At 37.8% G+C, this 27,347-nt stretch overlaps 2 protein-coding genes across 2 annotated transcripts; one reads left to right on the top strand and one right to left on the bottom strand.

Annotated features, from left to right (window-relative positions):
* Window positions 1–3,636: 3,636 nt before the first annotated feature.
* LOC117786767 lies at window positions 3,637–21,008 on the bottom strand. The gene is made up of 2 exons (XM_034625138.1): window positions 20,847–21,008; window positions 3,637–4,114 (listed from the first exon to the last, which is right to left on the bottom strand). The coding sequence occupies exons 1-2, from the start codon at window positions 21,006–21,008 to the stop codon at window positions 3,650–3,652; spliced, it is 627 nt and encodes a 208-aa protein (XP_034481029.1). The 3' UTR covers window positions 3,637–3,649.
* Window positions 21,009–21,337: 329 nt separating this feature from the next.
* LOC117786765 lies at window positions 21,338–27,310 on the top strand. Its single transcript, XM_034625131.1, has 4 exons — window positions 21,338–21,344; window positions 22,523–23,020; window positions 23,724–25,642; window positions 26,707–27,310. The coding sequence occupies exons 1-4, from the start codon at window positions 21,338–21,340 to the stop codon at window positions 26,944–26,946; spliced, it is 2,664 nt and encodes an 887-aa protein (XP_034481022.1). The 3' UTR covers window positions 26,947–27,310.
* Window positions 27,311–27,347: the final 37 nt, after the last annotated feature.

The following is a 27,347-nucleotide window of genomic DNA, read 5'->3' as shown; positions in this document are numbered from 1 at the left end:
TGTAACTGCCAGTCTAAGTGGCCATCTTACTTTGGCCAACAGCAAAAACAAACTTTGTTCATTGCGACATCTTTAAAGTTTTCATTTTGCCACATTTATGCAACTTTTTCCATCATTTTTTTCTTCTCCCTTTTTTTGCAGCTCGCTCTTTTGGCTCCCAGGAACGTCGTTTTTTTGGCATTCTACGCGCTGGCAAACGGAAAGACGGTAAGTGGATACCAGAAGCTATTCTCTCTGTAAGCCAAATGAAACCAATTAAGCAAAACGGCCAGACATTCAAATTGTTGCAGCGAGCCTCGAAAATGAAATATCAAAGGCTAGACAAAGGGTAAACAAGTTGTGCTGACCAGCTTTTTGGTCTGGGGTACTCAATTCAATTACAAAATGTAACATATAAAGTCAAATCAAGCGGATAAAGACGACTTTGAAATGCGCTTTAAAACAAGTTGTAATTTATAATAATTGTGTTAATTTTTTTCGGAGTTAAATATAATAAACAATAATATAGTATTGTATTAAAAAACTTTTCCTAATGTTAATACACTTGCTTACAACAAATCTTTTAAGATAAAACTGAAAAAATAACATTACATAAGAATATCAAAGACTTTTAAATGTTTTTCAACGTATAGATTAAATTGCGATATCTGATTAGAACTCTACTTATCAACAAGACCAGTTACATTATAAAATTTTATTTTTTCAAAAGGGGTATATTTTGTAATATTCCAATTTAAAGTTTATTAGTTTCATTTCGAATCAAATATACCCATTGTATACTCTACATGTCGATAGCAAAACAATTTTGAGCAGTTCATGGAAATGTGCCAATTCCGAGGCTTATTTGGTTGGCCTACCCAGAGCTGAGCACAAAAGCCATTTAGGCCAAAATCAATAGATTTATTTAGACCGCAGGGCAGGCGAATGAATGCGATTGAATCCCGAACAAAACTGGTCAATGGTCAATCAATGGTCAATCAGCAGGATACACAAATTGGGTTTACTGTATAAGTATGAAGGCAACAAGCTCAAAGATCTATATAATGTAATTTTTATAGACTGACTCTCTCTCTCGTTTTTATACCCGTTACTTCAAAAATAAGTAAAAGGGTATATTGTGTTCGTTGGAATGTATGTAACAGGGAGAAGGCGGCATCTTCGACCTCATAAAGCATACAAATTCTTGATTAGCATCAACAGCCGAGTCGATATAGCCATGTGTGTCTGTCCGTCTGTCCGCCTGTCCGTCTGTCCGTCCGCCCGTCTGTTTGAGCGCCTAGATCTCAGAGACTATAAGAGATAGACTTACCAAATTTGGCACACAGATTTTTATAGACCCCACGCAGGTTAAGTTTGTTTTAAATTTTTGCAAAGCCCCCTTCCACCGCGCAAATCGCGAAAAACCACCACACGCACAGTTTTCAAGATAGTACGTTTTTTATGGAAATTAACATTTTCTACTAATATTATCTATTATCCAACTTAATCGCAGCAAAATCGGACAAGTAGAACGGCAGTAATAGCTAACCAAAGTTATTAATAAAGTTATTATTTCAATACAATCACCTAAAAGTATGCAGTAGTTTTTATTAGGTGGTAATTTCTAATTTTTTTGAAATAATTAACGGGTATTCTATGGTCGGGATGTCGACTACAGCGTTTCCGACTAGTTTTCCTTTTTACTCTCGATGTGTACCTGTGCTCTTGATTTGGCCAAAACGTTGTTAGCCTGCTGGGCAAATATGTGTGCTGGACGGCTTAAAAATTTTAATAACAGTTGCCATTGATGGACAAAGCCTCATCAGAATTGTCGCTGTCTCCCTTTTAGTCTCTGTCTGCTGCTCATTCTCTTTCTCAATTTTAATACGTAAGCAGCTCAGTGAATTTCCTCTTTGTCTCTCTCTCTCTCTCTCTGTCTCTCTGTGCTAGGGATTATCGTGGTTTTGGGCTTGTTGTGGACTTAAATGTCATTACCGTCTAAATGCCTTTAAATAGTCACATTCATATCAGCCAAGTTGGCCCGCAGCAGTTAAACAACTGGCGCCATTTGATTTGCCTGCTTTGCCTGTTTGCAACGTCAGTGGCGGCCACCCGTGGGGCATGCAACGAGGCGAGTCAGTGAGTCAGTCAGTCAGGCGACACATTCATCATCATGTACCGCCCCCTGACACGCTGTCGCCTTCAATTAAACTCCAATTTTATTTTGTGCTCAGCTCAGCGAGCGGTACTCGACATTGCCACCTGTGACGGCCGCTTTTAGCCCGGTTTCCGTCCTCCTCTCTGACGGAGCGATCAATCCAACTTATGTCAACCGTAGCTGATGCTGATCCACTTCAAATCAAGTCCATATTCAGCTTGTTACCCTCTTTGCTGACATTTTAAATTGATTATGGGTCACTTGCAATACGGAGTTTGCACAGTAGCTAAACTCTCACTTGAAGACCTAATCAAGGTTAATTGTCTTGGGCTTATCTGTACTTGTATACTTACTGACCCGAATCAGTCTTTAATGTTCCTACATTTCAATGTTTTTTCAAGCGGAAAACGTGTTTGATTATGCAGTGTTACATTTTTCAACGGCTTTTCCATTTATAATCAGTTTTTTCTTTACTAATTTTGCAAAAAATTTCTTTAACTAACTAAATTCTCTCTCATTCTTTGTAGCTTTAATATTAGTTCTCTTAAAATTCCTCTAAAATTGAAGTCTTTATGATTCACCAAATTACTTTTTTTTAATAATAATCTCAAGTATATTTCTTATTTACGAACATCTTTAAATTTTCAATCAGACTCTCTAACAAAGTCCTTATTAAATTTCAAATATTATTTCGAACTGTATTCCAAAACTTGTGATTTTATTTCTTCTTTTTTACAAAGGACAAATTTTATTGGGCTACGTTGTATCCTAACTTTATTTTTAATTTTAATTCTTTTATAATATTCCTACGCTATTTTAATTGTATTTCTTTTGCACAAATTGGGATTTTATTCAGCTACGCTCATATCTTTGAACTTTGTTCTACATTAAACACTTAATTATATTTTGAACTCCTAAAATAATGCCTAATTAATAGTCTATTATATTTTCTATAATATTCCCAATTGTATATCCAAATTCTATGCCCAAGTGTAATTCCCAAATTGTATTCACATGCATTCATTGCCTTTTGTTACTTTTAATTGTTCACTGAAAAGATGCCAGGGACTTTTGGACTTCAGTCAAGAGCTATGCAAATATTTAATGCTGAGTTTGAAGTGCGCGACTGACCGCAGTCATGAGTGCTTTTCCCACTTACCAGCTGCCTACTATTCATGCCACTGCCTTCTCCCCAATTACGGCAAACAAAATGCGAATTTGGCAGTGAGCAAAGAAAGAACAAAAGAATAGAAAGAGACTCGAAATACGATTCGAATTTCGATTTCGACAGAGGCAACGACTACGACAAGGAGACAACTTCATGGCTGGCTGGAATTCTTTGGCAAGGCAAGTGGATAGGTTGGAAGATGATGTCGACATGGCTTCAACAATTTTGTAATTACTTTGCGGCGCAATGCAAATGCAGCGACTCTTAAGGAGTAGTCTTTTGGCTGGAAGGGAGCTGGAATTTTATAATTAATCGGCAACGTTTTCACACACACACGACTTTATTCACAACCAGGCATCCCTCACATCAATGAACTCATCCCGCTCCTCGGCATAGTCCGTCGCCTCCGATTCCTCCTGGTCGTGGCGAGCATAATGATTGAATAGCATGTCCCGATGTGACGGCATCAGCTTGCCACTCTCACAGCCATGCTTATCCTCATACGTGATCTCGCCATGATCCATGCCGTGACTGTGACCGTAACTGTGACTGGGCCCGTGACCGTAACTGCGACTGCCGTGTGCCTTGCCAGCACTACCTTCATCAAAGCCCACCACCTTGTAGACAGTCTGCTTGATGCCACCGCCACCGCCCGAGCCGTGCAACATCTTGTAGACGGTGTGCGTGTGATGATGCGTCTTCACTTTGACGGGCACGTGGATGACGAGCCGTCGACTGGAGATGCGTCGCGCCTGCAGCAACGTTGTCGTCAGCAGCAGCAACAACGTGAATAGGCGTTGGGCGGGAATCTGAATAATAGGCAGAAAATAGACAATTTAACAACGATAAAGGATATTTATATAGAACAGAGCATTATCCCTTTAATCCCATATTCCTTTCGGATCAATTATTGTAGCAAGACGACAGACAGACGCCAATTTGTCAAAAATAACGTTTTGAGCACAATGAGCAGGATGAGCACAATGTGGTCACCCTTGAACTAGACAGTTTCTAAATCGATCAATCAATCAATTAAAAAACCTTTAAGAAATGGAGATGTTTCGAATCTTGGTTTAATTCAATAGCAATATATTAATTTTTTTTCTGAACTGTTTTCACCTTTGTCGTCATTTATTTGATCAATCTACTGAAAGAAGTGAAAATCACAAAAATTTCTGAATATAATAAAAAGTTATTTTTATACCCTGAGCCCATTGAAAATGGGCAAAAAAGGGTATAATGTGTTTGGCAGAATGTATGTAACAGGCAGAAGGAGGGGTGGCAGACCCCATAAAGTATATATATTCTTGATCAGGATCAACAGCCGAGTCGATCTAGCCCTGTCCGTCTGTCTGTCCGTCTGTCCGTCTGTCCGTCTGTCCTTCTGTCCGTCTGTCCGTCTGTCCGTCTGTCTGTCCGTCTGTTTGAACGCGTCGATCTCAGATACTATAAGTGCTAGAGACTTCAAATTTGGAGTGCAGGTTTGTGAATACCATACGCAGGTCAAGTTTGTTTCCAATCCCACGCCCGAAACAAATTGTAAAAAAAGCGATTTACAGTTGCAATTTTTGACATAGCACTCCTAACTGAACAATCAGTTGAGAAGTATGCGTATTAAACGACCCTGAAAATTTCAAAGCGATTGACCCATAAATAAAGAAGTTATTTCGGAATTTAGATTTAGTTGAATAATTACATTTGGATGGCAAATCAAACGTGCGAGCGAGACAGCATGTTCACGTTTGTATGCAAGGCGCGCACAAACACAGTAAGAATGACTTAAAAATAGTACCAATTTTCTTTTGGGCTTCGATTTCAAGTACTTTATGACCTAGAGACTTCAAATTTGTTATATAGGTTCCTGGATACCATACGCCTGTCTCTTATACACATCTAGATGTGTATAAGAGACAGACCATACGCAGGTCAAGTTTGTTTCCAATTTTAGGTGCCACGCCCCCTTCGCCCACAAATTGCACAAAGCGATTTACAGTTGCAATTTTTGACATAGCACTCCCTAACTGAACAATCAGTTGAGAAGTATGCGTATTAAACGACCCTGAAAATTTCAAAGCGATTGACCCATAAATAAAGAAGTTATTTCGGAACTTAGATTTAGTTGAATAATTACATTTGGATGGCAAATCAAACGTGTGAGCGAGACAGCATGTTCACGTTTGTATGCAAGGCGCGCACAAAGACAGAACGAATTAGTATTAATTTTTTTTTGGTACCAAATAAGAATTAAGCGATAAGCAAAAATATTATCGATATCATGTAATGAAAATGTTAATGTATAATTTATGTATATACAAATATACAATTTGATTAAAATATAATTGTGTTAATATATAAATATGTATTTTTGCATGCCAAAAATCAGCAGAAGCTGATAGCTATGTATGAAATTGCATGAGAGAAATAGCGATCATTTTGCAGCACTACTCTTGCATCTTTGCCGAGCACTGAAAGCTGCAAAATAATAATTTTAATTATTAATATTTTCGATTGCTTACACATATATATAATAAGTATCTGCTTATTATCGTTGTAAAAAAAAAACTTAGCATTTTCCCCTTTAAGAATCTCATAAAATTAGACATTGACTTTTATTTCAAATTTCGCGCGCACTGCAGCAGCCTTTGGCAGGCTCGAATCTGTTGCGTAAGAGGGAGAGAGTGAGAGAGGAAAATGGGTGCTGCCAGATTGCAGGCTGAGCAAAGTTGTTGTTTGTGGCTACTCTTGACATACGCTACATCGATTGCAAGCGATTACGATTACGACTTGCGATTCACCAATTTATCAATATCTAATTAATTTTAAATAAGTTTATTATATTAAAGTTTATTATATTAAACTTATTTAAAATTAATTAGAAATTGATAAATTGGTAAATCGCAAGTCGTAATCGTAATCGAGTGATGTATTAGTTCAGTGAGGCATTAATAACGTAGTCTGCAGTGATAAGCACAGTGACTTCAGAAAACCGAAAGTTGTTCATAGTTTCGCGTGTGTAATTTTTGATACCCTGAGCGCATTGAAAATGGGCAACAATCAACTTTTATAAAAGAGTACATGGGCTCAGGGTATCCTACTGTCGAGCGTGCTCGACTGTAGCCGCACCTCACCGCGAGCGAAGCGAGCCGGGGGTAGGCGAGCGAAGCGAGCAGGGGGCGGAGCCCCCTTGTTTAAATATGTTATCATTCAAGTGTAGAATTAAATGAATGAAATTTGTAGCACTAAAATACGTGAATGAATTTATCCTTCAATATATATTTTTTTTATTCGAATTCAGAATATGTAAACATCTTTCCGAGAATCTTTTAATCATTCGGAATTATTTGATTAAAAGTGCATTTTTAAAATAAGAAATATAAAATATTTTAATCCCTATATATATATTTTTTTTAACTCATCTTTAGAATCAATTAATTAATATGACATTAACATAAGTTAAGTGTATCCGTAAATCCTTTAGATACCATATCTTTATTCCTTTAGATGCAACATCTTTATCACAAATAATTTTTTCATATTTTAAACTTCACTTAATTAATTTTAATCACATTTAAACTGTCAGAATCACATTTATATTCCCATACACTCACTTGTGTCATTTCGTGCTTGATTATTTGATGGATTAATGCTTAAATTAAAGTGCGCTGCTTTCGCTTGCCGCTTGTGCCACCGTTTGTGGCACGTTCACTAGTCACACTGTCTAGGCGGGCGAGCAAGAGACGAGCTTTTATATTAACGCTCTGAATCACGGTGGAATCAGGTTCAGTGCACTACGGATTTTATAAAGTTTATTAGTTTATTATTAGTTTTATTATTATTGCATTTGATGTGGCGGCTGTTTTGTTGCAGCTTCCATTTCAATAGATTGCCTGCTGCCACATTTGCATGTGTTTAATTATTATTAACATGTTGCCGCTGTAATAAAGCCGAGGGGTGCGGTTATCGCTGTTGTTCACTCGACTCTAAAGTATTTAAAGTTAAAAAAGGGAGAAGAAGCAAACAAAAAACCAAAAAAAAAAAAAAAAAAGTGGCAACAATTGAACAATTTTCGCCGCAGCTTCTCACCTCATCTGCGGTGGCACCCACCCCCGTTGATATTTACCGGAAGCAGTCGCTCACTTTGAATCTGAGTACACTCATATATTTATATTCATAAAGAAATGCCAATCATGCCAATTCATCCAACCATCATTCAACTATCCAATGCCCAAACGAATATCAAATGGCATCTCTCCAACATTTGCAGTTCCAACATTTTATGCAACTTGCCACGCGAAACGAGGAAACGACACAGATTTGCAACACTACAACATTTATTTATTATTTAATGCAATCTTTAATACTTAAACGTTATAACAATATGCCATATATGACCGGTTTCAATTTCATTTAAATATGACATCATAAGTTGACTCAGTTTCAAAGTTAATTAAAGATTGTATCTATAGCAAAAGTTGTATTTTTAAAGTTGTATTGTATGCTAAGAAAATGACAAGCCAGTAAGTGAAAGAATCTGTTAATTTGGTAAAGCAAAATATCAAATTGTTCATTATTTGACCCCCAAATGAATTCTGCATCAAAATTTTACTAGCTTAAAAAATTTAATTTTTTGGTCATCACTGTGAATTTTTTCCATACCTACCCCTTGACACTTTTTCTAAAACTTCAAACAGCCATAACTTTGCCAAAACTTGACCGATTTTCATGTGGAATATCAATTTGATCATTATTTGGCCCCTAAATTGACTCTGCATCAAAGCATTATGCACTTAAAAAATTTCATTTTTCGGTCATCACTGTGAATTTTTTCCATACCTACCCCTTGACACTTTTTCTAAAACTTCAAACAGCCATAACTTTGCCAAAACTTGACCGATTTTCATGTGGAATATCAATTTGATCATTATTTGGCCCCTAAATTGACTCTGCATCAAAGCATTATGCACTTAAAAAATTTCATTTTTCGGTCATCACTGTGAATTTTTTCCATACCTACCCCTTGACACTTTATCTCAAACTTCAAACAGCCATAACTTTGCCAAAACTTGACCGATTTTCAAGCGGAATACCATTTTGATCATTATTTGGCCTCTTAATTGATACTGTATGAAAATTTTACTAACTTAAAAATTTTTATTTTTTTGTCATCATTGTAAATTTTTTCCATACCTACCCCTTGACACTTTATCTCAAACTTCAAACAGCCATAACTTTGTCAAAACTATCCCGATTTTCATGCTGAATATCAATTTGTTCATTATTTGACCCCCAAATGAATTCTGCATCAAAATTTTACTAGCTTAAAAAATTTAATTTTTGGTCATCACTGTGAATTTTTCCATACCTACCCCTTGACACTTTTCTAAAACTTCAAACAGCCATAACTTTGCCAAAACTTGACCGATTTTCATGTGGAATATCAATTTGATCATTATTTGGCCCCTAAATTGACTCTGCATCAAAGCATTATGCACTTAAAAAATTTCATTTTTCGGTCATCACTGTGAATTTTTTCCATACCTACCCCTTGACACTTTTTCTAAAACTTCAAACAGCCATAACTTTGCCAAAACTTGACCGATTTCCATGCGGAATATCAATTTGATCATTATTTGGCCCCAAAATTGATTCTGCATGAAAATATTACTAGCTTAAAAAATTTCATTTTTGGTCATCACTGTGAATTTTTTCCATACCTACCCCTTGACACTTTTTCTAAAACTTCAAACAGCCATAACTTTGCCAAAACTTGACCGATTTTCATGTGGAATATCAATTTGATCATTATTTGGCCCCAAAATTGATTCTGCATCAAAATATTACTAGCTTAAAAAATTTCATTTTTGGTCATCACTGTGAATTTTTTCCATACCTACCCCTTGACACTTTTTCTAAAACTTCAAACAGCCATAACTTTGCCAAAAGTTGACCGATTTCCATGCGGAATATCAATTTGATCATTATTTGGCCCCAAAATTGATTCTGCATCAAAATATTACTAGCTTAAAAATTTTCATTTTTGGTCATCACTGTGAATTTTTTCCATACCTACCCCTTGACACTTTATCTGAAACTTTAAACTGTCATAACTTTGCCAAAACTTGACCGATTTACATGCGGAATATCAATTTGATCATTATTTGGCCCCAAAATTGATTCTGCATCAAAATATTACTAGCTTAAAAAATTTCATTTTTGGTCATCACTGTGAATTTTTTCCATACCTACCCCTTGACACTTTTTCTAAAACTTCAAACAGCCATAACTTTGCCAAAACTTGACCGATTTTCATGCGGAATATAATTTTGATCATTATTTGGGCCCTTAATTAATTCTGCATCAAAATATTTCCCTCACAGTCCATTTTTCAATACCTTTTCCCTGGCAGCTGCTCTAAATTGAAAAGAAAATACTATTACAATAACAGAAAATTGCTATTTGATATTGTCTTTTAATTTCACGAACAGTCAGTTCCATTACATTTGGGATTATAGCCATATTTAGTTTCAGTATAATACGCGCACATGTGTTTGTTTTATGTGCATTTAATAACCCGACACAAGATTGTGCAGCCATAAAAGTAGATGATATTCTCGCATCCTGCGCATCCTTTCAACAAGAGTCCTTCGCTCCTCTTTTCTATACGCTTTCCATCTCTTTTTAGCCAGCTCTATAATCCCAGCTAATGAAACGTGGGCCAAAAAAAAGTTGGACGGATAAACTGCAGCAGTTGGCAATAAGTAAACTCAACTCGAAATGCGTTCTGCGAAATAGCGAAATAACGAAACGTGGCCCATGAATTCTATAACTTTATGGGCAATGAGCCCACTCTAATTGTCCCAAAACATGCCGACCAGCACGAAGGAGAAGGGGGTAGGTGATGGGGAGGGGTAGGTGATAAGGAAGGGGGAGGATAAGGAAGAGGGATGGACCAACCTGCCTCAATTTCAAAATGTTTGTACGGGGCGTAGTTATAATTTTGATCAACTTTTATAAGCGCACAGTAGACATGCTGCATGTGGCAAGTTGTAAGTTGTAAGTTGTTGTTATTGTTGTTGTAGTGGTTGTGGTAGCGGTTGTTGTTGTAACGGTTGTTGTTGCCCATGCCCAGTCATAAACTGCATGCGAAATTGCCAAAAACACACAACGGAGGTGTATAAAACCAGCAGCAAAAAGTTGCTCATTTACAGCACGAAGAAAGAGGGAAAGAGAGAGCTAAGAGGGAGGAAGCAGATGGCAAAGGGAGGGTGGGTAAGTTACCCATAAAACGAGGCGCTGACAAGTCGAGGAAGCAAGTGGCAAGTAAAGCGGCCCAAACCTAAACCTAAACCTAGACCTAAGCCCTACATAACCAGGCCGTAAATCCAGCAAACTGCGAGCACCACCCAAGCAGAACACTAGCCACGACCCTACACCCTATATCCTATAACCTACACCCTATACCCTACCTTGCTCACTCCCTCGCCCACTGGCTAAACAAACTCGTAAATTTTAGGAAATTACAACATGAAAGTGCCGGGCAGCACAGCGAATGCGCCACGATTCTAAATTAAATAAAATAGAAAGAAAAGTAAGAAAGCTCTAAACGAGAGTGCACGACTGCGAGATACCCTGCGCCCCATACTAGAAAATACACTTTAAAGATATTATTAAAGTTATCTAAAGAAATGCTTTAAAGTGATTGTTGAATGAAATTTTAATAACAATAGTTAATTTATTTATTCATTGTCGACTAAAAACAGTTTCAAAAAGTAAAAAAATTAATTAGAATCTAAAGAATCAAATTTTATTTATTACTAAAAAGTTAAAAAGGTTGAGTTAAACCTAAATTAAATCAAACAATTTTGAATTGCATTCAATTTCCATTGCAGCTACATATTTTCTATAAAGATTTCCAGCAGTAGTCTATATATGCTATGTTCGTTTCTTCTTCTTTTTGAATTTATTATCCGATCGTAATGAAATTTTCAGGATACGTCGGTATTAGCTTATTTGAAATGTGCGCCAAAGCTCAAGGCTATAGCTTTTATATTCCTCTTGTAAATTTATTTCTTGAAAAACGATACTATAATAGAAAAAATAATTTATTTTACAAAATATTTTATTTATGATAGAAAATGTAGAGAAGGCTCGATTATGTCTTTTAACTTGTGAATCAAGTGGATTGTGAATATTTAAAATTTGAAATATAAAAATTTAAAGTCTGTAGGTCTTGTAGTTTCTGAGATCAACACAAAACCATTATACCCTGTACTGTAAATTTTCAATGAATTAAGGGTTTAAAAATGCGCTATGCAGGACTCAGCTGGGTTGACTCTATGTCTACTTTAGCACTAAAGTGTGCTGTAAGTGGGCGTTGGGCATGGTCGTGGTATTTGGTCAAAAGTTTTGTGCACCTGTTGGCCAAATTGTGGGACGAACGGAACTTGGCTCAAACTGCTGTCGTTGTGGAGCAATCACAAGTTGGCGTTAATTAAAGCTATAACACGAGCAGGTGAAGAAGAAGCAGGAAAAGGAAGAGATGTGAAGAAGAAGAAGATGGGGATTTGGACTATGGGGATTTGGAGAAGCGCGCGCAGATTTGTGGGAAAATATGTGGAAAAGCAGGAAAAGTTTTTGCCATGCGCTTCAGATTTATGCCAAACTAAAGCACTTGATGGCAAAGTAGTTGGCATTTAATGGCTGTATTATTGGACTTTACTTGAAAAAGTGCTCTAACAAATGGGATACGCTGCTTGGACAGGGATAAGAGACAGAAAGACAGACAGAGGCAGTGGGAAGAGAGAGAGAGAGAACAGGAGACAGGGAATTTAAGTGGCTAAAACTTGAGCAAATTTGTGAGCTGAATTGGAACAATTGATTTATGCGGCAATTGGAGTAGAAGCTAATATTACAGCTAAAAATGCTGTTCAATTTTATTGCACATTTTTAATTAAAAGTGCTCGATTAAAAGATACCCTGTAAGTAGATGTGATAAGTGCTAAGACTTATTTTAATCAGATAACAGCCGAAAAATCTCGTTAAGTATAATTAAAGATCATAATAATCATAATAAATAAATCATTAATCATAAAAAAAGGTATTAATTTCAAAATACACTGTAAACTGCATAAGCACTAATCCAGTAGTAAATTATTGTTCATATTATAATAGATAAGTTAAGTGTTATTTTATAGCTTAAATTCCTTACATTCAAAAGGAAATGACTACTAGATAGTCTATAATGTTAGTTTACTCTACAAATTTATTCAACAGCCAGAAAATTGTACTTCTTTATTTATTATAAATTTTCAAATTGGCTTATAATTAAGAAAAATTAGAAATTAGAAATTATTACACTAAAACCATTTTTTTAATTAATTTTTTTTTCAAATCTAAAATGATTGTCATGATATTTTTGAGCTTAGAGGGTACAAGACTGAAATATATAAAAAATTTTATGTGAAATTCTACTTTTCATAAAGAATACCCACATTTCTATAGTGTAATATACTTGCTTTTATAAATTTGCAATAGTTACAGGGTATACGAAGCGCACTATTAATGGTATTTCTTAAGCTAACTACGTTTATTGGTATCAACTGTTAGCTGGCTTCTTGGTTCTTGGTTCTTGGTTATGTGTCTATCCTAACTGAATCTTAGACATACTTATTTATGCCTGCAGTTATATCTGAAGCTTTATCTGGCCACATCTTGGCAAGAGAGTTGAAGAAGTGGCCGTCATTAGCCTGCAGTCAAATTGTAGTTGTTGTTGTTGTTGTTGTTATTCACATTTTTGTTGTGCACATCAGCTGCCCATCAAAGCCACCTGTGTGTTTGGCGTGGTGTGGCCCACTTTGTTGTTGTGGCCCACCCAAAAACCACCATAGAGAATCTTTAAAGCGTGCCGTGAGTTTTCTTGGGTTTGGTCTTCAATCTTCCTATTCTCTCTCTCTCTCTCTCTTTTCTCTTTTTGCCCCGAAGTTTTTGGCGTCGCTTTTTAACGATGTTGGGGCAATAAATTTCGATTACATAATTTGTAAATTGTTATAACCCGGTGAAATTACCATGAAATCTTTCACAAAGCATTACAAAATCTGCCACTTGAGGGAGGCAACTCACCAAAGACTTGAAATCAGTTCCAGGCCTCGAATTCTCTACTCTTCATAAAGCTTTATGGTGTTTGACTGCGTTGCGTTGGTTTCGCCATGTTAGCCATGAAACGCGCCTAAATACACTGTTCAAAACTAGTAGTTTCTAAAATCGAAAATATATTTCTGAAGAATTTTTTACTTTAAAAATTTTAAGTACAAAACACAAAATATAAAAAAGTAATTGTTTTTTTCTATTCTTAAATATTTTATGATATACAAATAATTTGATAGAAACATATTAAAAAAATGTTTAATTACTTAAAATCAATAACATTCATAAGAAATTATTTTTTTTTTAAGAAAATTTTCTGAAATATTTTTTTCTGTTTTTAATAATTTTTGGTATTAAAATTTTTGTATACAAAAGTATTAATATTAAAAGTTTTCTTAAAAACTAAGAATAATAATCTTACATAATTTTATTTTTTGTACAAAATTTAAATATATAAAAGAACAGGTCTGTAAATTATGTTTTTTCGTTGTTAGAAAAGATATTAGAATTAGGACTTTTTCTCAAAAACTGAGAATTTTATCATAAAAAATGCTTCAAGAAAAAAAGAGTGTTTTTTTCAGTGTACGAGTAACTCCTTGCACTTCCTGCTTGGGTGGGCTGACGCTGCCAAAAGGGGCGTGGCTCAGGTTACGCATCGTTGCATAGATGATTTCAACAAATGCGCCGATTACTTTTAATGCCAATGTCGAGGCATTTGAAATTCTTTTTGCCTGCTCTCAGCTGAATCTATGCCAATTCAAGTTTGCTGTCTAATTAACCATGACCACGCCCTACAAATTGCATAGAGGGCGGTGAGGCTGTAGGGAGCGAGCTTATCTGGCTACTGTTATCATAGACAAGGTCCTATTGCTATGCTTCGTCTTCTTTGGGCCATAAATCAACAGCCAATTACAATAAAAATTTATCATGCACAATAAAAAATGCGTTCAAGACGCAGAAATAATTTACATGGCGCATTTTTCACGTTTTTCTTCAAACCAAAAGGAATTGGAATTTATAACAATGTCCTGTCCCCCAAAGGGACTCTTTGCACTTGCCACCTTCTCCTCCTGCTCCTTTTCCTCCTTCTCTTCCTGCTTATTCGACATCGCCACCGACAACAATGAAATTTTAATAAAGCACGCGGCGTATCAACAGAATGAGGAGGGTGTAGGGTAGTTTAGTGTAGTAGGGAATGAGGCAGACGATAGCGGCGTGTCACGACACGAGCGATAAGCTAGAGATGAATGAGAGTTGTGACAAACTGAAGATGGGCACTAAAGATGAGAGTATCTCAAATTTATTGAATTAAACACTAGCTTAAATATAGAGATGATTCTATACAAGCAACTTATATAAGCCAATTTTTATAAAAAAGTTTTCTATGTCGAAAAAGTTGCTTGTATAGAAAACAGGAGCATCAATTTTGTGACTTAAAGATTTATATCATAAGTTTTGGGGCATGAAAATGCTTTCGTTTTTAGACTTCTACCTCTTGCAGATGTTTATTTTTAGGCATACTAAGATATAGTTTCTCACTTCAATTTCTATAACACACTCGTGTCACAGGAGCGTAAGTTTTGTGACTTTATCATTAATTTTGGGGCTTGAAAATGCTTTCGTTATTAGACTTCTACCTCTGGCAGATGTTTATTCTTAGATTTTTTTAAACATACTAAGATATAGTTCCTCACTTTAATTTTTATAACACACTCGTGTCACACGAGCATAAGTTTGGTGACTTTATCATTAAATTTGGGGCTTGAAAATGCTTTTGTCTTTAGACTATTACCTCTTGTAGATGTTGTTTTCTTAGATTTCATTTAATCATATCGCTATAGTCTCTTTTGCCAATTATAATACACACTCGTGTCACGCACACATCGCTAAGGGGTATTGGCAGCGAATTGTTTGGGAATGGCAGCAGAAAAATGGAATATGGACTTGTCCTTGGCTCCAAGTTTTTCAAGAGGTTTTCATTTTTATTTGCTGCGTCGCAAGCTGAACGACGCTTGAAGACATATTTGTCGAAGAGGCCAAAGTGCACTCGGCACGCTACCTCCCCCCCTATTACTACTATCCCTCCTCCCTTCTATACTCCTCATACTCCTCTTTCTGCTGCTCTTTCGCCTACGCATGCTGGGCAGCAAATGAATTGCGTTGAGCGCGTTTCCGTTTCCGTTTCTGTTTGCTGCTTGGGATAGGTTCGGTTTTGGGTTCGGTTTTGGATTCAGGTTCAGTTTCGAGTCTGTGTTTGAGTTGGAGTTGGTGTTGGAGTTTTTTGGATCTGCTCCAGATGGCATATTTCAATTTGCATGCCGCCCGCAGCATTCGCTGCCTTTTGCTTTGATGTTGAACCAGCTTCCCTTACACCACACTTCTACCCCCACTCCTGCTGCTTTTGCTCCCCTTCTCCTGTTGCCTTTTTTTACAGTTTTTCATTGGTATGTTTCGCTTTGCCTTTTTTTGTGTGTGTGTGCTTCGACTGCGACTGCGACATAGGCAGCTCCATGTCCTTTGACGCTTATCTGTACAGCTGTACAGTCTACCCCTCCTCCCTCTTTTATCCCCCTCCTTCCACAGCCTGCTCATAGCATTTATCTTTTGTTAACTTGATTTTAGCCTGCCTTTCGCCTTGGCCAACAATCGAGCATATGTACGTGAAGTGTTGAGTCTCTTGGCTCCAAGTTGCTCATTGAGCCTTTAATACGCACTTGCCAACGTTTCTCTCAGCATGTCCTTGAACTGCAACCCCTTCTCTGTCCCACTCTTTCTCTCTCTCTCCCTCTCTGCCTCCCTCTCGAACTCCATCTCTCAATCTTTCAGTTAATTTCTTTGTCTCGCTTTAAAAACTGTTCTTCAATCTATTACCTTTTAAAGATTTTTAAAACTGAGCCTCAGCTTAAACTCTCCTCAAATAATTATAATAATTATTTATTAATTATTATTTTGTAAATATTTTTTAAGAAAGATTTATAGCAATTTTATATCAATCTTAATAAATTCATGTCATGTCTGCAACGTCCTTAAATTTGCATAAAATTTAACGGTAGCTTAATTTGCAATTTTTTAAATGTTACACTTTATAGTGACAAATTTAAAAAACAAAATTTGTTGAGGAAAAATTAAATTTTGGCTTTACAAAAATAATTAAAATTTTTTTTCTGTAGTTATTGGCTAGAAAAGTCATCTGAAAAAAAGATTTTCTAACCATATATATTAACGGTATTAACAAATAATTTAAAACTATCAATTAACCAGTTCCACATTCCTTAGCTTAAAACAGAATAAAATAGTTTTTATTAATAATCATAATTATTTAATTGTTTTTTTTTATTTTAATTTTGTTAATAAAGTCTCTTTCAAAGGCTCTCAGTGCATTTTAATTATTACCATTTAAATCTATTAATCTGCCTACTGCTTAAGCTTGGTCTATGCTTAAATGGCCATTAAATAATTATTTAAATTTTAATACTGTACAAATTTTTGGTGAGAAGAGTCATTAAAAGAGAAAAAGTCTCGCTCAAAGGCTCTCAAGGTGTTTATTGCTGCCTTTTTTTTGGCCAAGTTAAAGAGCCTTAAGCCTTAACCCACAACATTTAAATTTATTAACGTCATAAAATCATAATTTTTGTGGAACGATCCAAAACGATGCCACAAATGGGCTCATAAATATTTAAAAGCGCTTAAACACACACAAATACCGAAAGCAAACTGAAATAAACGTGGCGAACGCTACAAAAGCAACGTTTAAATTTTATTGCCATGGCCAGTAACTGCAACCTGACTAGATCCCCCCTTCCCTCTCCTTTTCAGCCGCTTCTTCTACTGTTTTTAGTAGGCCCAATCCTCTGTCTCCTGCTTGACGCAATCAAATCAAGTTAATAAAAATTCAAATTGATTTTTGATCACATTTGCTGGAAATCGCACCTATTTGAATGTCTCTCGGTGTTTCGATGTTTGTGGCCACCCAAAACGCAGCAACACATTAAAAAGGCATAAAATTGTCTTAAGTAGATATTTCCCCCCGGTTTTTTCCACTCTTTCCTCCTGAGGGGCAAACATGATGCGTGCTAATTGAAAAGCTAAAAAACTCAAATTTGTGTAAATTATAATGTGCATAAATTTGCACATTTGATGGCGTTGCATTGGCAACTGAGCAAAGTTGGCTTTCAAAGGGGGGAGAGGGAGGATATCTCTCCACTCTCGCTGTCAACAAGGATTGGGCTATAGAAATAACACTGACAATCTGACAATCTGACAATCAAGCAACTTTATGCTGCATTTTTATGTCCGCGTGTTGTGTCTTGTAGTTTAGCTTATTTTTATGGTTTTCATGCTACGATCGTTAAATTTGTTGATGTGACTCGGCAGCATTTTAATTTACTGAACGACTTTTGCAGCTAGCAGAGAGTGTGTGAGAGAGAGAGAGAGAGAGAGGGAGAGGGAAGTAAGGAAAGATTAAGAAAGAGTAGCAGCTACACTTTATAGAAAGCGAGAGTTTTGATGGCAATTAAACTGATGAAATTTGAGTCAGTCAGTCTGAAAGACTAAAGTCAAGATACCGACCATAGAACACCCGTTACTTATATCAATATATATAGAAAAGTTCTTTAAAGAAATTACTTGTATTACTTTAAAAACATTAAATCGTTATAAATGCCGTTTTACTGGTCCGTTCTTGATGCGATAATTATGGGATAATAGATAATACCAATAAAAATCGTATTATCTTAAAAACTAGAGGTGTTGGTTTTTCTTGACCTGCTCCAACGCCTTTGGAGTCTGTGTGTGAAAGTTTGGTTGCTCTATCTCTTACAGTCTCTGAGATCTAAGCGCTCACAAGAACGGACAGACAGACAGACGGACAGACAGACGGACGGACAGACACACATATGATAAATATACTTTATGAGGTTATTTTGTACTTGGTTTAAGAAAATCCGAGGTATTCGTACTTCTGTCCGGATTTTCTGTAACATTTATCTAAGAGTTAAGGCCTGAGCCTTGTTTTAAGCCGAGTTCTTGCAAAGGGTCTTTGTATTCAAAAAATTTCATAATGATCTGATAATAAACGAAGCGTGCAAGTATTTTTTAAAGAGAAAAGCAAAGCATTAACTGTGTTGTGTGTACTGCTGTAGATACCCTATAAATTTTTAAGAGTTAGTTGAAAGAGAGTGTGATGTTAAAATGAATTAGGAATGCGATGATATCTTAAACTAAATAACTTTTTGATATTTGCTTTTATTTATTATTCTGTCAAGAATTTTCTTGAACATTAAGTACGTAACATTTTCGAACTACAGGGTATTTTCACGTCGAGCACCTTAATTTGTAATTTTGTATTGCATTTTAAGTTGTTTTATGCTTTTATTTAGTGTTTCAGCTTGCGTCTTTAGTCATTAACTACTCTATGCTTGTATTTACAGGGTATGTAGTTAACTGGTGCATTCTAACAACTTTTACAATGCGTTTGCTTTGCAATGAGTCTGTCGACCGATTGTTGTTGCTGTTTGTTGCGCCGCGTTGTCTGTTTACAGTTGTTTGGCCTAGAGCGCAGTTCCGACTTGAGGTTGGCTAAGAAACAGAGAAAGGGAGGAGAGGAGTGGGAGAGCGCGAGGGGAGGGGGCGGTGTAGGCCAGAAAGTGGCTAGTGGCATGTCCATGTCCACTTGCTAAATGCCATGTTTAGTTGCAATTAAAATGCTTTTATCTTATTAAAGCGAGGGAATCGAATACGGATTCGGAGACGGAATCTAAATCGACACTACGATTGCCATTTGTCAGTGGAGTTTATCCGTAAAGCTGATCTCGAGTCGAGCTGAGTTCATTTCCCATACCGAGTTAAGTTCATTATGCCCGTTACACGTTGACTACAAGGGTATATTGTATGTGTTGCAATTTATTTAAAAGGGAGACGCTTTAAAGAGTATAATTATTATTTTTAATATTTTCAATTCAATATTAAAATTGTTTTATTTTTTAAATTTTTAAACCAATTCAAACTCTGGAAAATGTAGCAATATTTTTGATAGCGTGAGACATAAGAAAACTGATTGTTAAAATAGTTAGTTTAAAAATATAAATTATATCAAAAAAATTATTGATTTGATTTGTTGATTTAAAAAATAAAAAAAACTTTTAAAAATATCTCTAACTTTTCGATTTATATAAAAATATTACACCATATTTATTATATTTGAAGTTATATCTATGACAAAAATTATTCTTAAATATTTTATTATAGGAATTCAAAATAAATTACACAAAATATTTTTTAAAAAAACTTAAAATAACAGTTGAAAAAGTTGAAATTTAGTTATAATTTGAAAAAGTTGAAACTTAGTTATAGTTTCATATCAAAAATAACTTAAATTAATCAAATGTATATTATAAATTGAAAAAAAAAAATAGATAATTCTGTTTCTAAGATACAAAATAAAAAAACTTAATTGTGTGCTCTAGTGGAAAATTTAAAGATAATTTATAGATAATAATAATGTATATTTATTTTAATTGGCTAACGATTAACTAAAAATAGTATATGTTAGATTTTTGAAAATGTTTTTTTTTTGTTTAAATTTTTGATGTCTAATTTCTGTCCTCAACTTCATGGATACAATTAATGTAGATTTATTTATTTAATTAGAGTAACAATTATATTAGAGTCTAGAGTTTGATTATTGTCTTCTTCCTTTTATGTGTTGAAGTTCATTTGTGGCAGCTTTGCTTGCCATGCAACATGTGGCACGTTGTCAGTTTCGCAGCACGTTGCCCGTTGCTAATCACATGCAGCTCCAATCAATTCCAAGCGCCTTTTATGCCACCGTGGGGCAGACACAAATCAAACGACCGATTTGCACGCCTCGACATTTCTCGATTGAATTATTATCGCGGCGGCAAAACAGTTAACTTGGAGGCTTGCAACCAGCTGTTGCAACTATACACACACACAAGTTATGTGTGTGTTGCCGACGACAATGCCCCAGTGGCCATGTTGTTGCGCCTGCCGACGAGCCATATTTGCAACAAGTTGCAAAACAAATTTGTCAGACTTTTGACCATTTGTGGTGCCGCATGTTGTTGCAGTTGTTGCAGTTGTAGTTGTTGCAGTTGTGGCATGTTTGGTGCTCTGTGATTTCTGCAATTTCAGCCTCACATCTTGTCATTAACTAATTTGGCAGCTCGTCTGCGTTTAATTAAAGAGACGCTGCAACAACAACAACTTGCAACTTGCAACTTGAACTGCAAACACTTTCAATTTCTTGACTGTGTCGTGCCACGCCCACGCCCAGCTCACATATCACGTAGAGACCATTAAAGGTCTCGGCATCACGATCTCTCAATGATTCTTCCGTCTTCACGTCTTCACGGCCCCTCTTCAATGTAATCCTCGCACGATCTGCGACTCTTTCTGCTGCTGCAACTCTTTTTGATTAGCTTTGTGGCAAGCAAAGTTGCTGCCGCTGCTGCTGCCGCTGCTGCTGCTGTTGATGTTGCCCCAACGCTGACTGACACTGACAGTCGGTGCCGCCCGCCTTGTAAAGGTCGTTAAAGCCATTGCCGTTGGGGCCACAGCAACAACTACAGCCCAGGGCTTTGTCCTTTCTGCTGCCTCATCAGTTGTTCTCCTGTTTTTTTTATCTTTCTTTCTTTGTTATTATTATTATGCATATAGCTGGGTATATTGGCTTTGCTATAAACTGTGCAATTAATTACAAATAAAACTTACATCTTTAAAAATATGTATTTTTTTTCCAAATTATAATAATTATTGTTTTGTAACAGTCAGCCAGTCAATCAGGTAGTCAATCAGTCAGGACAAACATTCTTGTATTCATAGATTTTGTCAATATTTCAGACTTGTACGACTTTAACTTGGCCTGCACAATGATCGGTCAGTCAGCCAGTCAGTCAGTCAGGACAAAGAGATTTATGATTTTTGTTTCCTTATCAATTACAGATAACTTTACATTTCTCTCTCATTTTCAAAAAGATATATTAATTATTATAAAATGAAAAGTAAACCTTGGTTACAAAAAAAAAAAACAAATCACAACGCTAATATAGTCTCAAAACACACCTATTATACAAAAATATCTTACTAAAAGCCAAGTAACTCGTTTAGACCTGTATTTTTTTTTTAAATAAAGGGTATGTAAATTAATGTAAATTTTTATCAGGATGTTTTCATTTAATAAGTTGATGAAAAGCGATTATAAACTGCAAACAGGGTCTCAAATTTTTCAGACGAATTTACATAAATTCCAGCTGAAAGGAAAAGCTTTAAAAGTAGCTGAAATAATTTTAATGTATCAGTTCTATTAATCCTGTTGAGTGCTGCCACCTTACACATATTTCAAGTGACTTGTTCTATACATTATTGATGCCACCTGATCTCAAACTTTATAAGTGTAGAAAAACTTCGTACAGTTGGTAGACTAACTTAATTTAAGCTGCTTTTTGGAACGTTGTGCAAATGTGAGCGCAAATGTAAAGAGAGAGAGAGAGCGATAGGGCTAGAGAGTGGGAATGAGATGTGGTATATAATATTTTTGGTATTTTTTTGTGAAATACCGTCACGTTTTAACATTTTACTACTCACTTGTGGCACGTTGTTGCCATTGAGCATATCAGTTTGTGGAATTTTATTGGCCACGCTTCTTGCGTATCTCTCTAAACTCTTCCAGCCTGCCAGCTTCTTCTTCTTCTGCTGCTGCTGCTTCTTTGCCTTTTCGCCTTGGCTTTTGGCATTTTCAAGCGCACTGATCTTGGCCTTGATAGCGCATATAAATGTGGCCAACAACTATGGGCCATAACAGCAACTGAGACTGAGTCTGGAGACTGCGGCTAAAACTGAAACTGGCCGCTGCTTTTGGCCAACAGCTTGACGTTTATATTGGCAAATATTTTAAATATTTTTCTCGTGGGGGTGTCGCTTTGTTTTTGTTTTTGGTTTTTTATTGTCTTTTGGCCCGCTTGGCATTTGGCCATATAATTGGAATTTTTATTAGCCAGTTGTCAAGTTTGGTGAGCACCTCATTAATGCCATCTCTCTGTCCCTCTCATCCACAGCTGCTCCGCCCAGCTATCGGCCACAGCATGCAGCAGCAGCTGCCACATCTGCCACAGCAGCGGCAGTTGCCCCAATTGGCTACCGGCAGGCAGGAAATCTTCTAGAGAACGATTACGTCTTGGATGCCAGCGTTGACTTGGCCAATCCTCGACTGCGCTCACCGCCGCCCGTCTATTGCCCCCTGCCACTAACACCGCCACCTTGCTACACGGAGCGTCCGGCAGCGCCACCTCCTCCCCCAACCCCAACACAGCCAGCAGCAGCAGCAGCGGCGGCAGCGACTGCAGCAGCGACAGCGGCAGCGCGGCAACAAGCGAGACGTCGACGTCGCCTCAGAGAGTTGCAGGAACAGCAGCAACAGCAACAGTTGCAACTGCAGCAATTTGCCACCAGCAGCAGCAGCGATCAAAGCAGCGACAGCGACTGCGACTTTGGCGACAGCGCAGTCAACAGACGACGCCAGCGTCGACGCAGGAGCAGCTCACGGGGACTGCGGGGTAAGTGGAGTTCTTCCAACTGACATAACTTCCTCAAAATTTGACCGATTTTCATGCGGAATTTCATTTTGATCATTATTTGGCTTCTATGTTGATTCTGTATCAAAATTAAAAAACTCCATTTTTATGCCATCACTGTCAAATTTTTCGGTACCTGATCCTGACTCTGACCCTTGACACCTTATCTCAAACTTCAAACAGCCATAACTTTGCCAAAACTTGACCGATTTTCATGCGGAGTATCAATTTGATCATTATTTGACCTCTAAATTGATTCTGCATCATAATTTTACTAGCTTAAAAAATTTCATTTTTTAGTCACCAATGTGTATTTTTTGCATACTTACCCCTTGACACTTTTTCTAAAACTTCAAACAGCCATAACTTTGCCGAAAATTGACCGATTTCCATGCGGAATATCATTTTGATCATTATTTGGCCCCTAAATTGATTCAGCATCAAAATTTGAAAAGTGCATTTTTTGTCATCACTGTTGAATTTTTCGATAAAACAGTGTTTTTGAGTAAATCTAATATACTTAACTCGATTTATTATTTGCTGATTGATCGACAACTTTTCATTTCGATTATAAGATCAATTGACATTGCGATAGTTTTAGACACATGAAGCAATATCTTTAGAGGAACGAGTATACTTTAATAATAATTAATTTTAATATTTAATTTATGTTTCCTGTTTTTAGATGCGTATTGTCCGGATCTGTTGCACGCCTGTGCTCTGATCCTGCACCAGCAGCAACCCGGCAGCAGCGACAGTTCCGTGGGCAACTTTACAGCCACTCCGCCTCCAACTGCAACTGCAACGCAATCTCAATCCCGATCCCAATCCCAGTCGGTTGGCAGATACGAGTACAGCTCCGATTATGTGGAGATTGATGAGTTGCTGTTGCCATTAGGGGCAGGACGGGCCAAGAGCACACCACAACTGCAGCATGCTGTAGGCCTGGACAGTCTAGCGATGGGTCAGAACCTGAGCCTGCGACGTCCGCGCATCTCACTGACCTGGGTGCTGCGGGAGCAGCATCAACAGACACCGCCAACACAGCCACAAGCCAATGATGCCGACCAGGAGCCACAACAGGAGCCGGAGAAGCCAGCGCTTAAGCTGAGCACGGATGCACTTGCTCCTTCCGTTGAACAGAAGCGCACGGAGCCTGTGCCCACCCAGCTGGATGTTACCAAGAAGCGTTATCGGGTTAAGCAGCTGCCGGTTGGTGGTGGCACCACTGATCCCCTCCAGGGCTATGCCACCACGCCCACCGCCCATCTGGCTCCCAGCAACGGACACTTGGCGAACCAAAAGTTCTTTAGCAATCAGAATCTGTTGGACTACAGGGATAAGTCCACGCGGAGCAGCTGTGCGCCGGGTGCACCTGTTGCCGCCGCCTCCACCAAAGAGCTGCTCTTCGTCTGCACGCCGCAACGGGCGCCCAAGAGCGATGTCCACCAGGAGGCATTGTTGCTGGCTCGCAAGCGCAACGAGATCCGCAAGAAGTTGGCCAATCGCCTGCAACAGGCGCGTGCCGCCGCCTCCGGTAACTCTGGAGCTGGAACGGGAACGGGAACTGGAAGTGGAACAGGAACAGGAGCTGGAGCAACGACAGAGCATGACTTAAAGTGCACCTACTCGGAGCCCAGTCTGGTGGCAGTGTCGGAGGCTGGCGGCGGAGTTGGCGGAGCAGCTCAGCAGCAGCGTCGCCATCGGCATCGCAAGCGCCGGGAGAGAGAGCGGAATCGCGTGCAGAGATTCGGCTATGAGATACACAATGTGGATGAGTTTCTGTCACGTTGCTCGCTCGCGGCGCCCGGCAATATTCCCGTTGTGCTGGCCACCGCCAGCACGCTCTATCAGACGCGTCCTGGTGGCTATCAGCTGGAGATTCCCCTGCCACTGGGCATGGTGGTCAATGCGGTGTTCAAGAACCAAAACTGGCTCTATGTGCAGACACCACACGCGGAGGAGGGCTATGTGGGCTATGCCTGTTGCTTGCCCCTGGGCATCCTGCCCTCGGCAGCCAGGGGATCCAAGCACACGCCCTGCTGGGAGTCCAATGCGGACATCTTTCCGCGTCCGTGTGGCAACATGACCGACTCGGAGAAGGAGATACGACTGCGCGGCGGCACACGTTCCGATGGCGCCAGGACGCCCAGAAGCGCCAAGCCAGCGGAGGAGTTGCTGTCCCACAACAACAACAACAATAACAATAACAACAACAGCAAGAATGGAGGCGGAGGCGGAGGAGGAGGCAGCTTGTCGGGTTCACTGTACGGGGAGCAGCATGTGGACAAGTTGTATCTGCGCGCCGCCTCCCAGCCAAAGCTCGTGGAGAAGGCCTATGCCCAGTTGCGCTCCACCAAGCAGCTGGGACTCTCTGCCGGCTCCGCAACCGGAACTGGTTCCGCCTCGGTGCGCAGCGCCTCCAACGATGAGTATGTGACACTGCAGCAAAGGACAACGACGACACCGTCGACGACATCGAAGCAATCGTCACAGAAGCATCTGCATCAGGTGCAGGCACCGACTGTGCGCAGACTGTCCAACGTCTCCTACATCACCAATGGCCACAACGGTCAGCATCTGCATCCAAAGAGCATTCCACAGGTAGGTTGATTCGTTCAGAATGAACTAAATGAATGAAATGAACGGCTCATTGAAATGAGGGAATGAACTTGTTCAACGGAGCTTAATTTTGCACCACAACTGAGAGGGACGACAGAAAAGTTTGTTGATTTACTGAATAAAAATAGGAATAAAAAAAAAAATCAGTAGCTATTGAAATCCACTGTTGCCAATTTTTGTACTTGAAAAATAGCCTAATTTAAATAGAGTAATATAAAATACACTAAATACACTCAAAATACAAAGAAAAATTTATGATAAAATTTATGTGTTCCAAAAACCTCTAGAGATTTTAAAGATAAATGTTTTTAAAAACAACCGTTCGAAATGTTCGTGTTCCTAAAATGTCGGAAATTTAATATTTTCGAACATATTTTTTATGCATTTATATGCAATATAAAGATATTTTAATTCAATTTAATAAATATTTAATTTTGTCAAATCTCTTAAATTTTTTTTTAGACATTTGAAAGCAATGGTTTCTTTTTTTCAGGTACACAACAATTGCTTTTGGGTTGCTTTAGCGAAGTTATAAATTTGTAGAACACACCTGTTAGTGTTATTCGTTACTTTAAAATACTTTTCAAACCCTTAAAAATTGATAAATTGTAGAACTAAACAAGTGAGCTAAAGAGAACTCATCCCATTCGACAATTATATGTAAATATGTGTAAATACATTTTTTACTTTTGTAAAAAAAAAATCCTATGCGACTGAAAGTATTTGCACAAAACGCCAAACATTGAGTCCAATGGTGAAATTTACTATGGAACTGAAGAAAACGGACAGTTCTTTTTCTACAGTTTCATATAGGGTTCATAGGTTCTATAGGTTATTTGCTTAGTAGTAGATAGTAGCTAAATTGGCAACAATGGTGAATACGCCACTTTGTTCTTTATTTTCACCACGAACAACACTATTTAAGGTTCATCATGAACAACTGACTCATTTAGCATTTATCGCCTATCGATTATTAACGACTGACCAACTGAACGTTTGATACATTCAACAAATAAATACTAATTATTTCAACGTTTTCCACACAGGCGCAGCAGCAGCAACAGTTGAATCTGCTGCGGAGGCATCAACAGAATGGACTGCGCCAAACTCTAGTCGCCATCAACTCGGACTACATCACGGAGAGCATTGTGGTCCACAAGGGTGAAATTGTGACGCTCTGCGAGTGTCGCGAGTCCAAGGATCAGCGTCAATGGTTCTATGTGAAGACGCGCGATGGACGCGAGGGCTTCATACCAGCCGAGGTGGCCGGTCACGGTTATCTGTAGGGTACCAGAGACTGAAAGATCGCATCTTATAGATAATCCAATCCCCCCAACTCCACCTCCAAAAGTCATGCTAGGAACTACACAGATTAATCTTAAATATCATAAATCGTAATTGTATCGAATTAAGCAATATCAAACTAGCATATTTAAATTTTGTAATTCTTTGCTCTTATTTAGTTGTATGTGTACGCTTTTAGAATTTACATAGATGTAATCTGTGCTATTGGTGTATATTTAGCATTACAATTGCAACATAAATCAAAGAAAGACACACAACACAACACATGGAAACGATCAACTATTTATACAAACAATTACTGTACTTGATGCTTCTACTAAATAATTTCAATAAATAATAAACATATTACAAATAACAATCACTGTTTTAACTTGAAAAGCTA

Source organism: Drosophila innubila (assembly GCF_004354385.1).
Source record: "Drosophila innubila isolate TH190305 chromosome 3L unlocalized genomic scaffold, UK_Dinn_1.0 0_D_3L, whole genome shotgun sequence".
Taxonomy (NCBI): domain Eukaryota; kingdom Metazoa; phylum Arthropoda; class Insecta; order Diptera; family Drosophilidae; genus Drosophila; species Drosophila innubila.
Note: the sequence above shows the minus strand (reverse complement) of the source record. Positions and strands in the feature narration are given on the sequence as shown.

What these genes read in the sequence shown, in the direction of transcription:
- LOC117786765 (XM_034625131.1), top strand. An exon ending in CAGCTCACGGGGACTGCGGG is followed by an intron (nt 23,021 to 23,723) that starts GTAAGTGGAGTT and finishes TCCTGTTTTTAG; the next exon opens with ATGCGTATTGTCCGGATCTG. An exon ending in ATCCAAAGAGCATTCCACAG is followed by an intron (nt 25,643 to 26,706) that starts GTAGGTTGATTC and finishes TTTTCCACACAG; the next exon opens with GCGCAGCAGCAGCAACAGTT.
- LOC117786767 (XM_034625138.1), bottom strand. Translation starts at nt 21,008, where the DNA reads ATGGCTTTAACGACCTTTACAAGGCGGGCGGCACCGACTGTCAGTGTC. An exon ending in AGCAGAAAGAGTCGCAGATC is followed by an intron (nt 4,115 to 20,846) that starts GTGCGAGGATTA and finishes CCTATTATTCAG; the next exon opens with ATTCCCGCCCAACGCCTATT.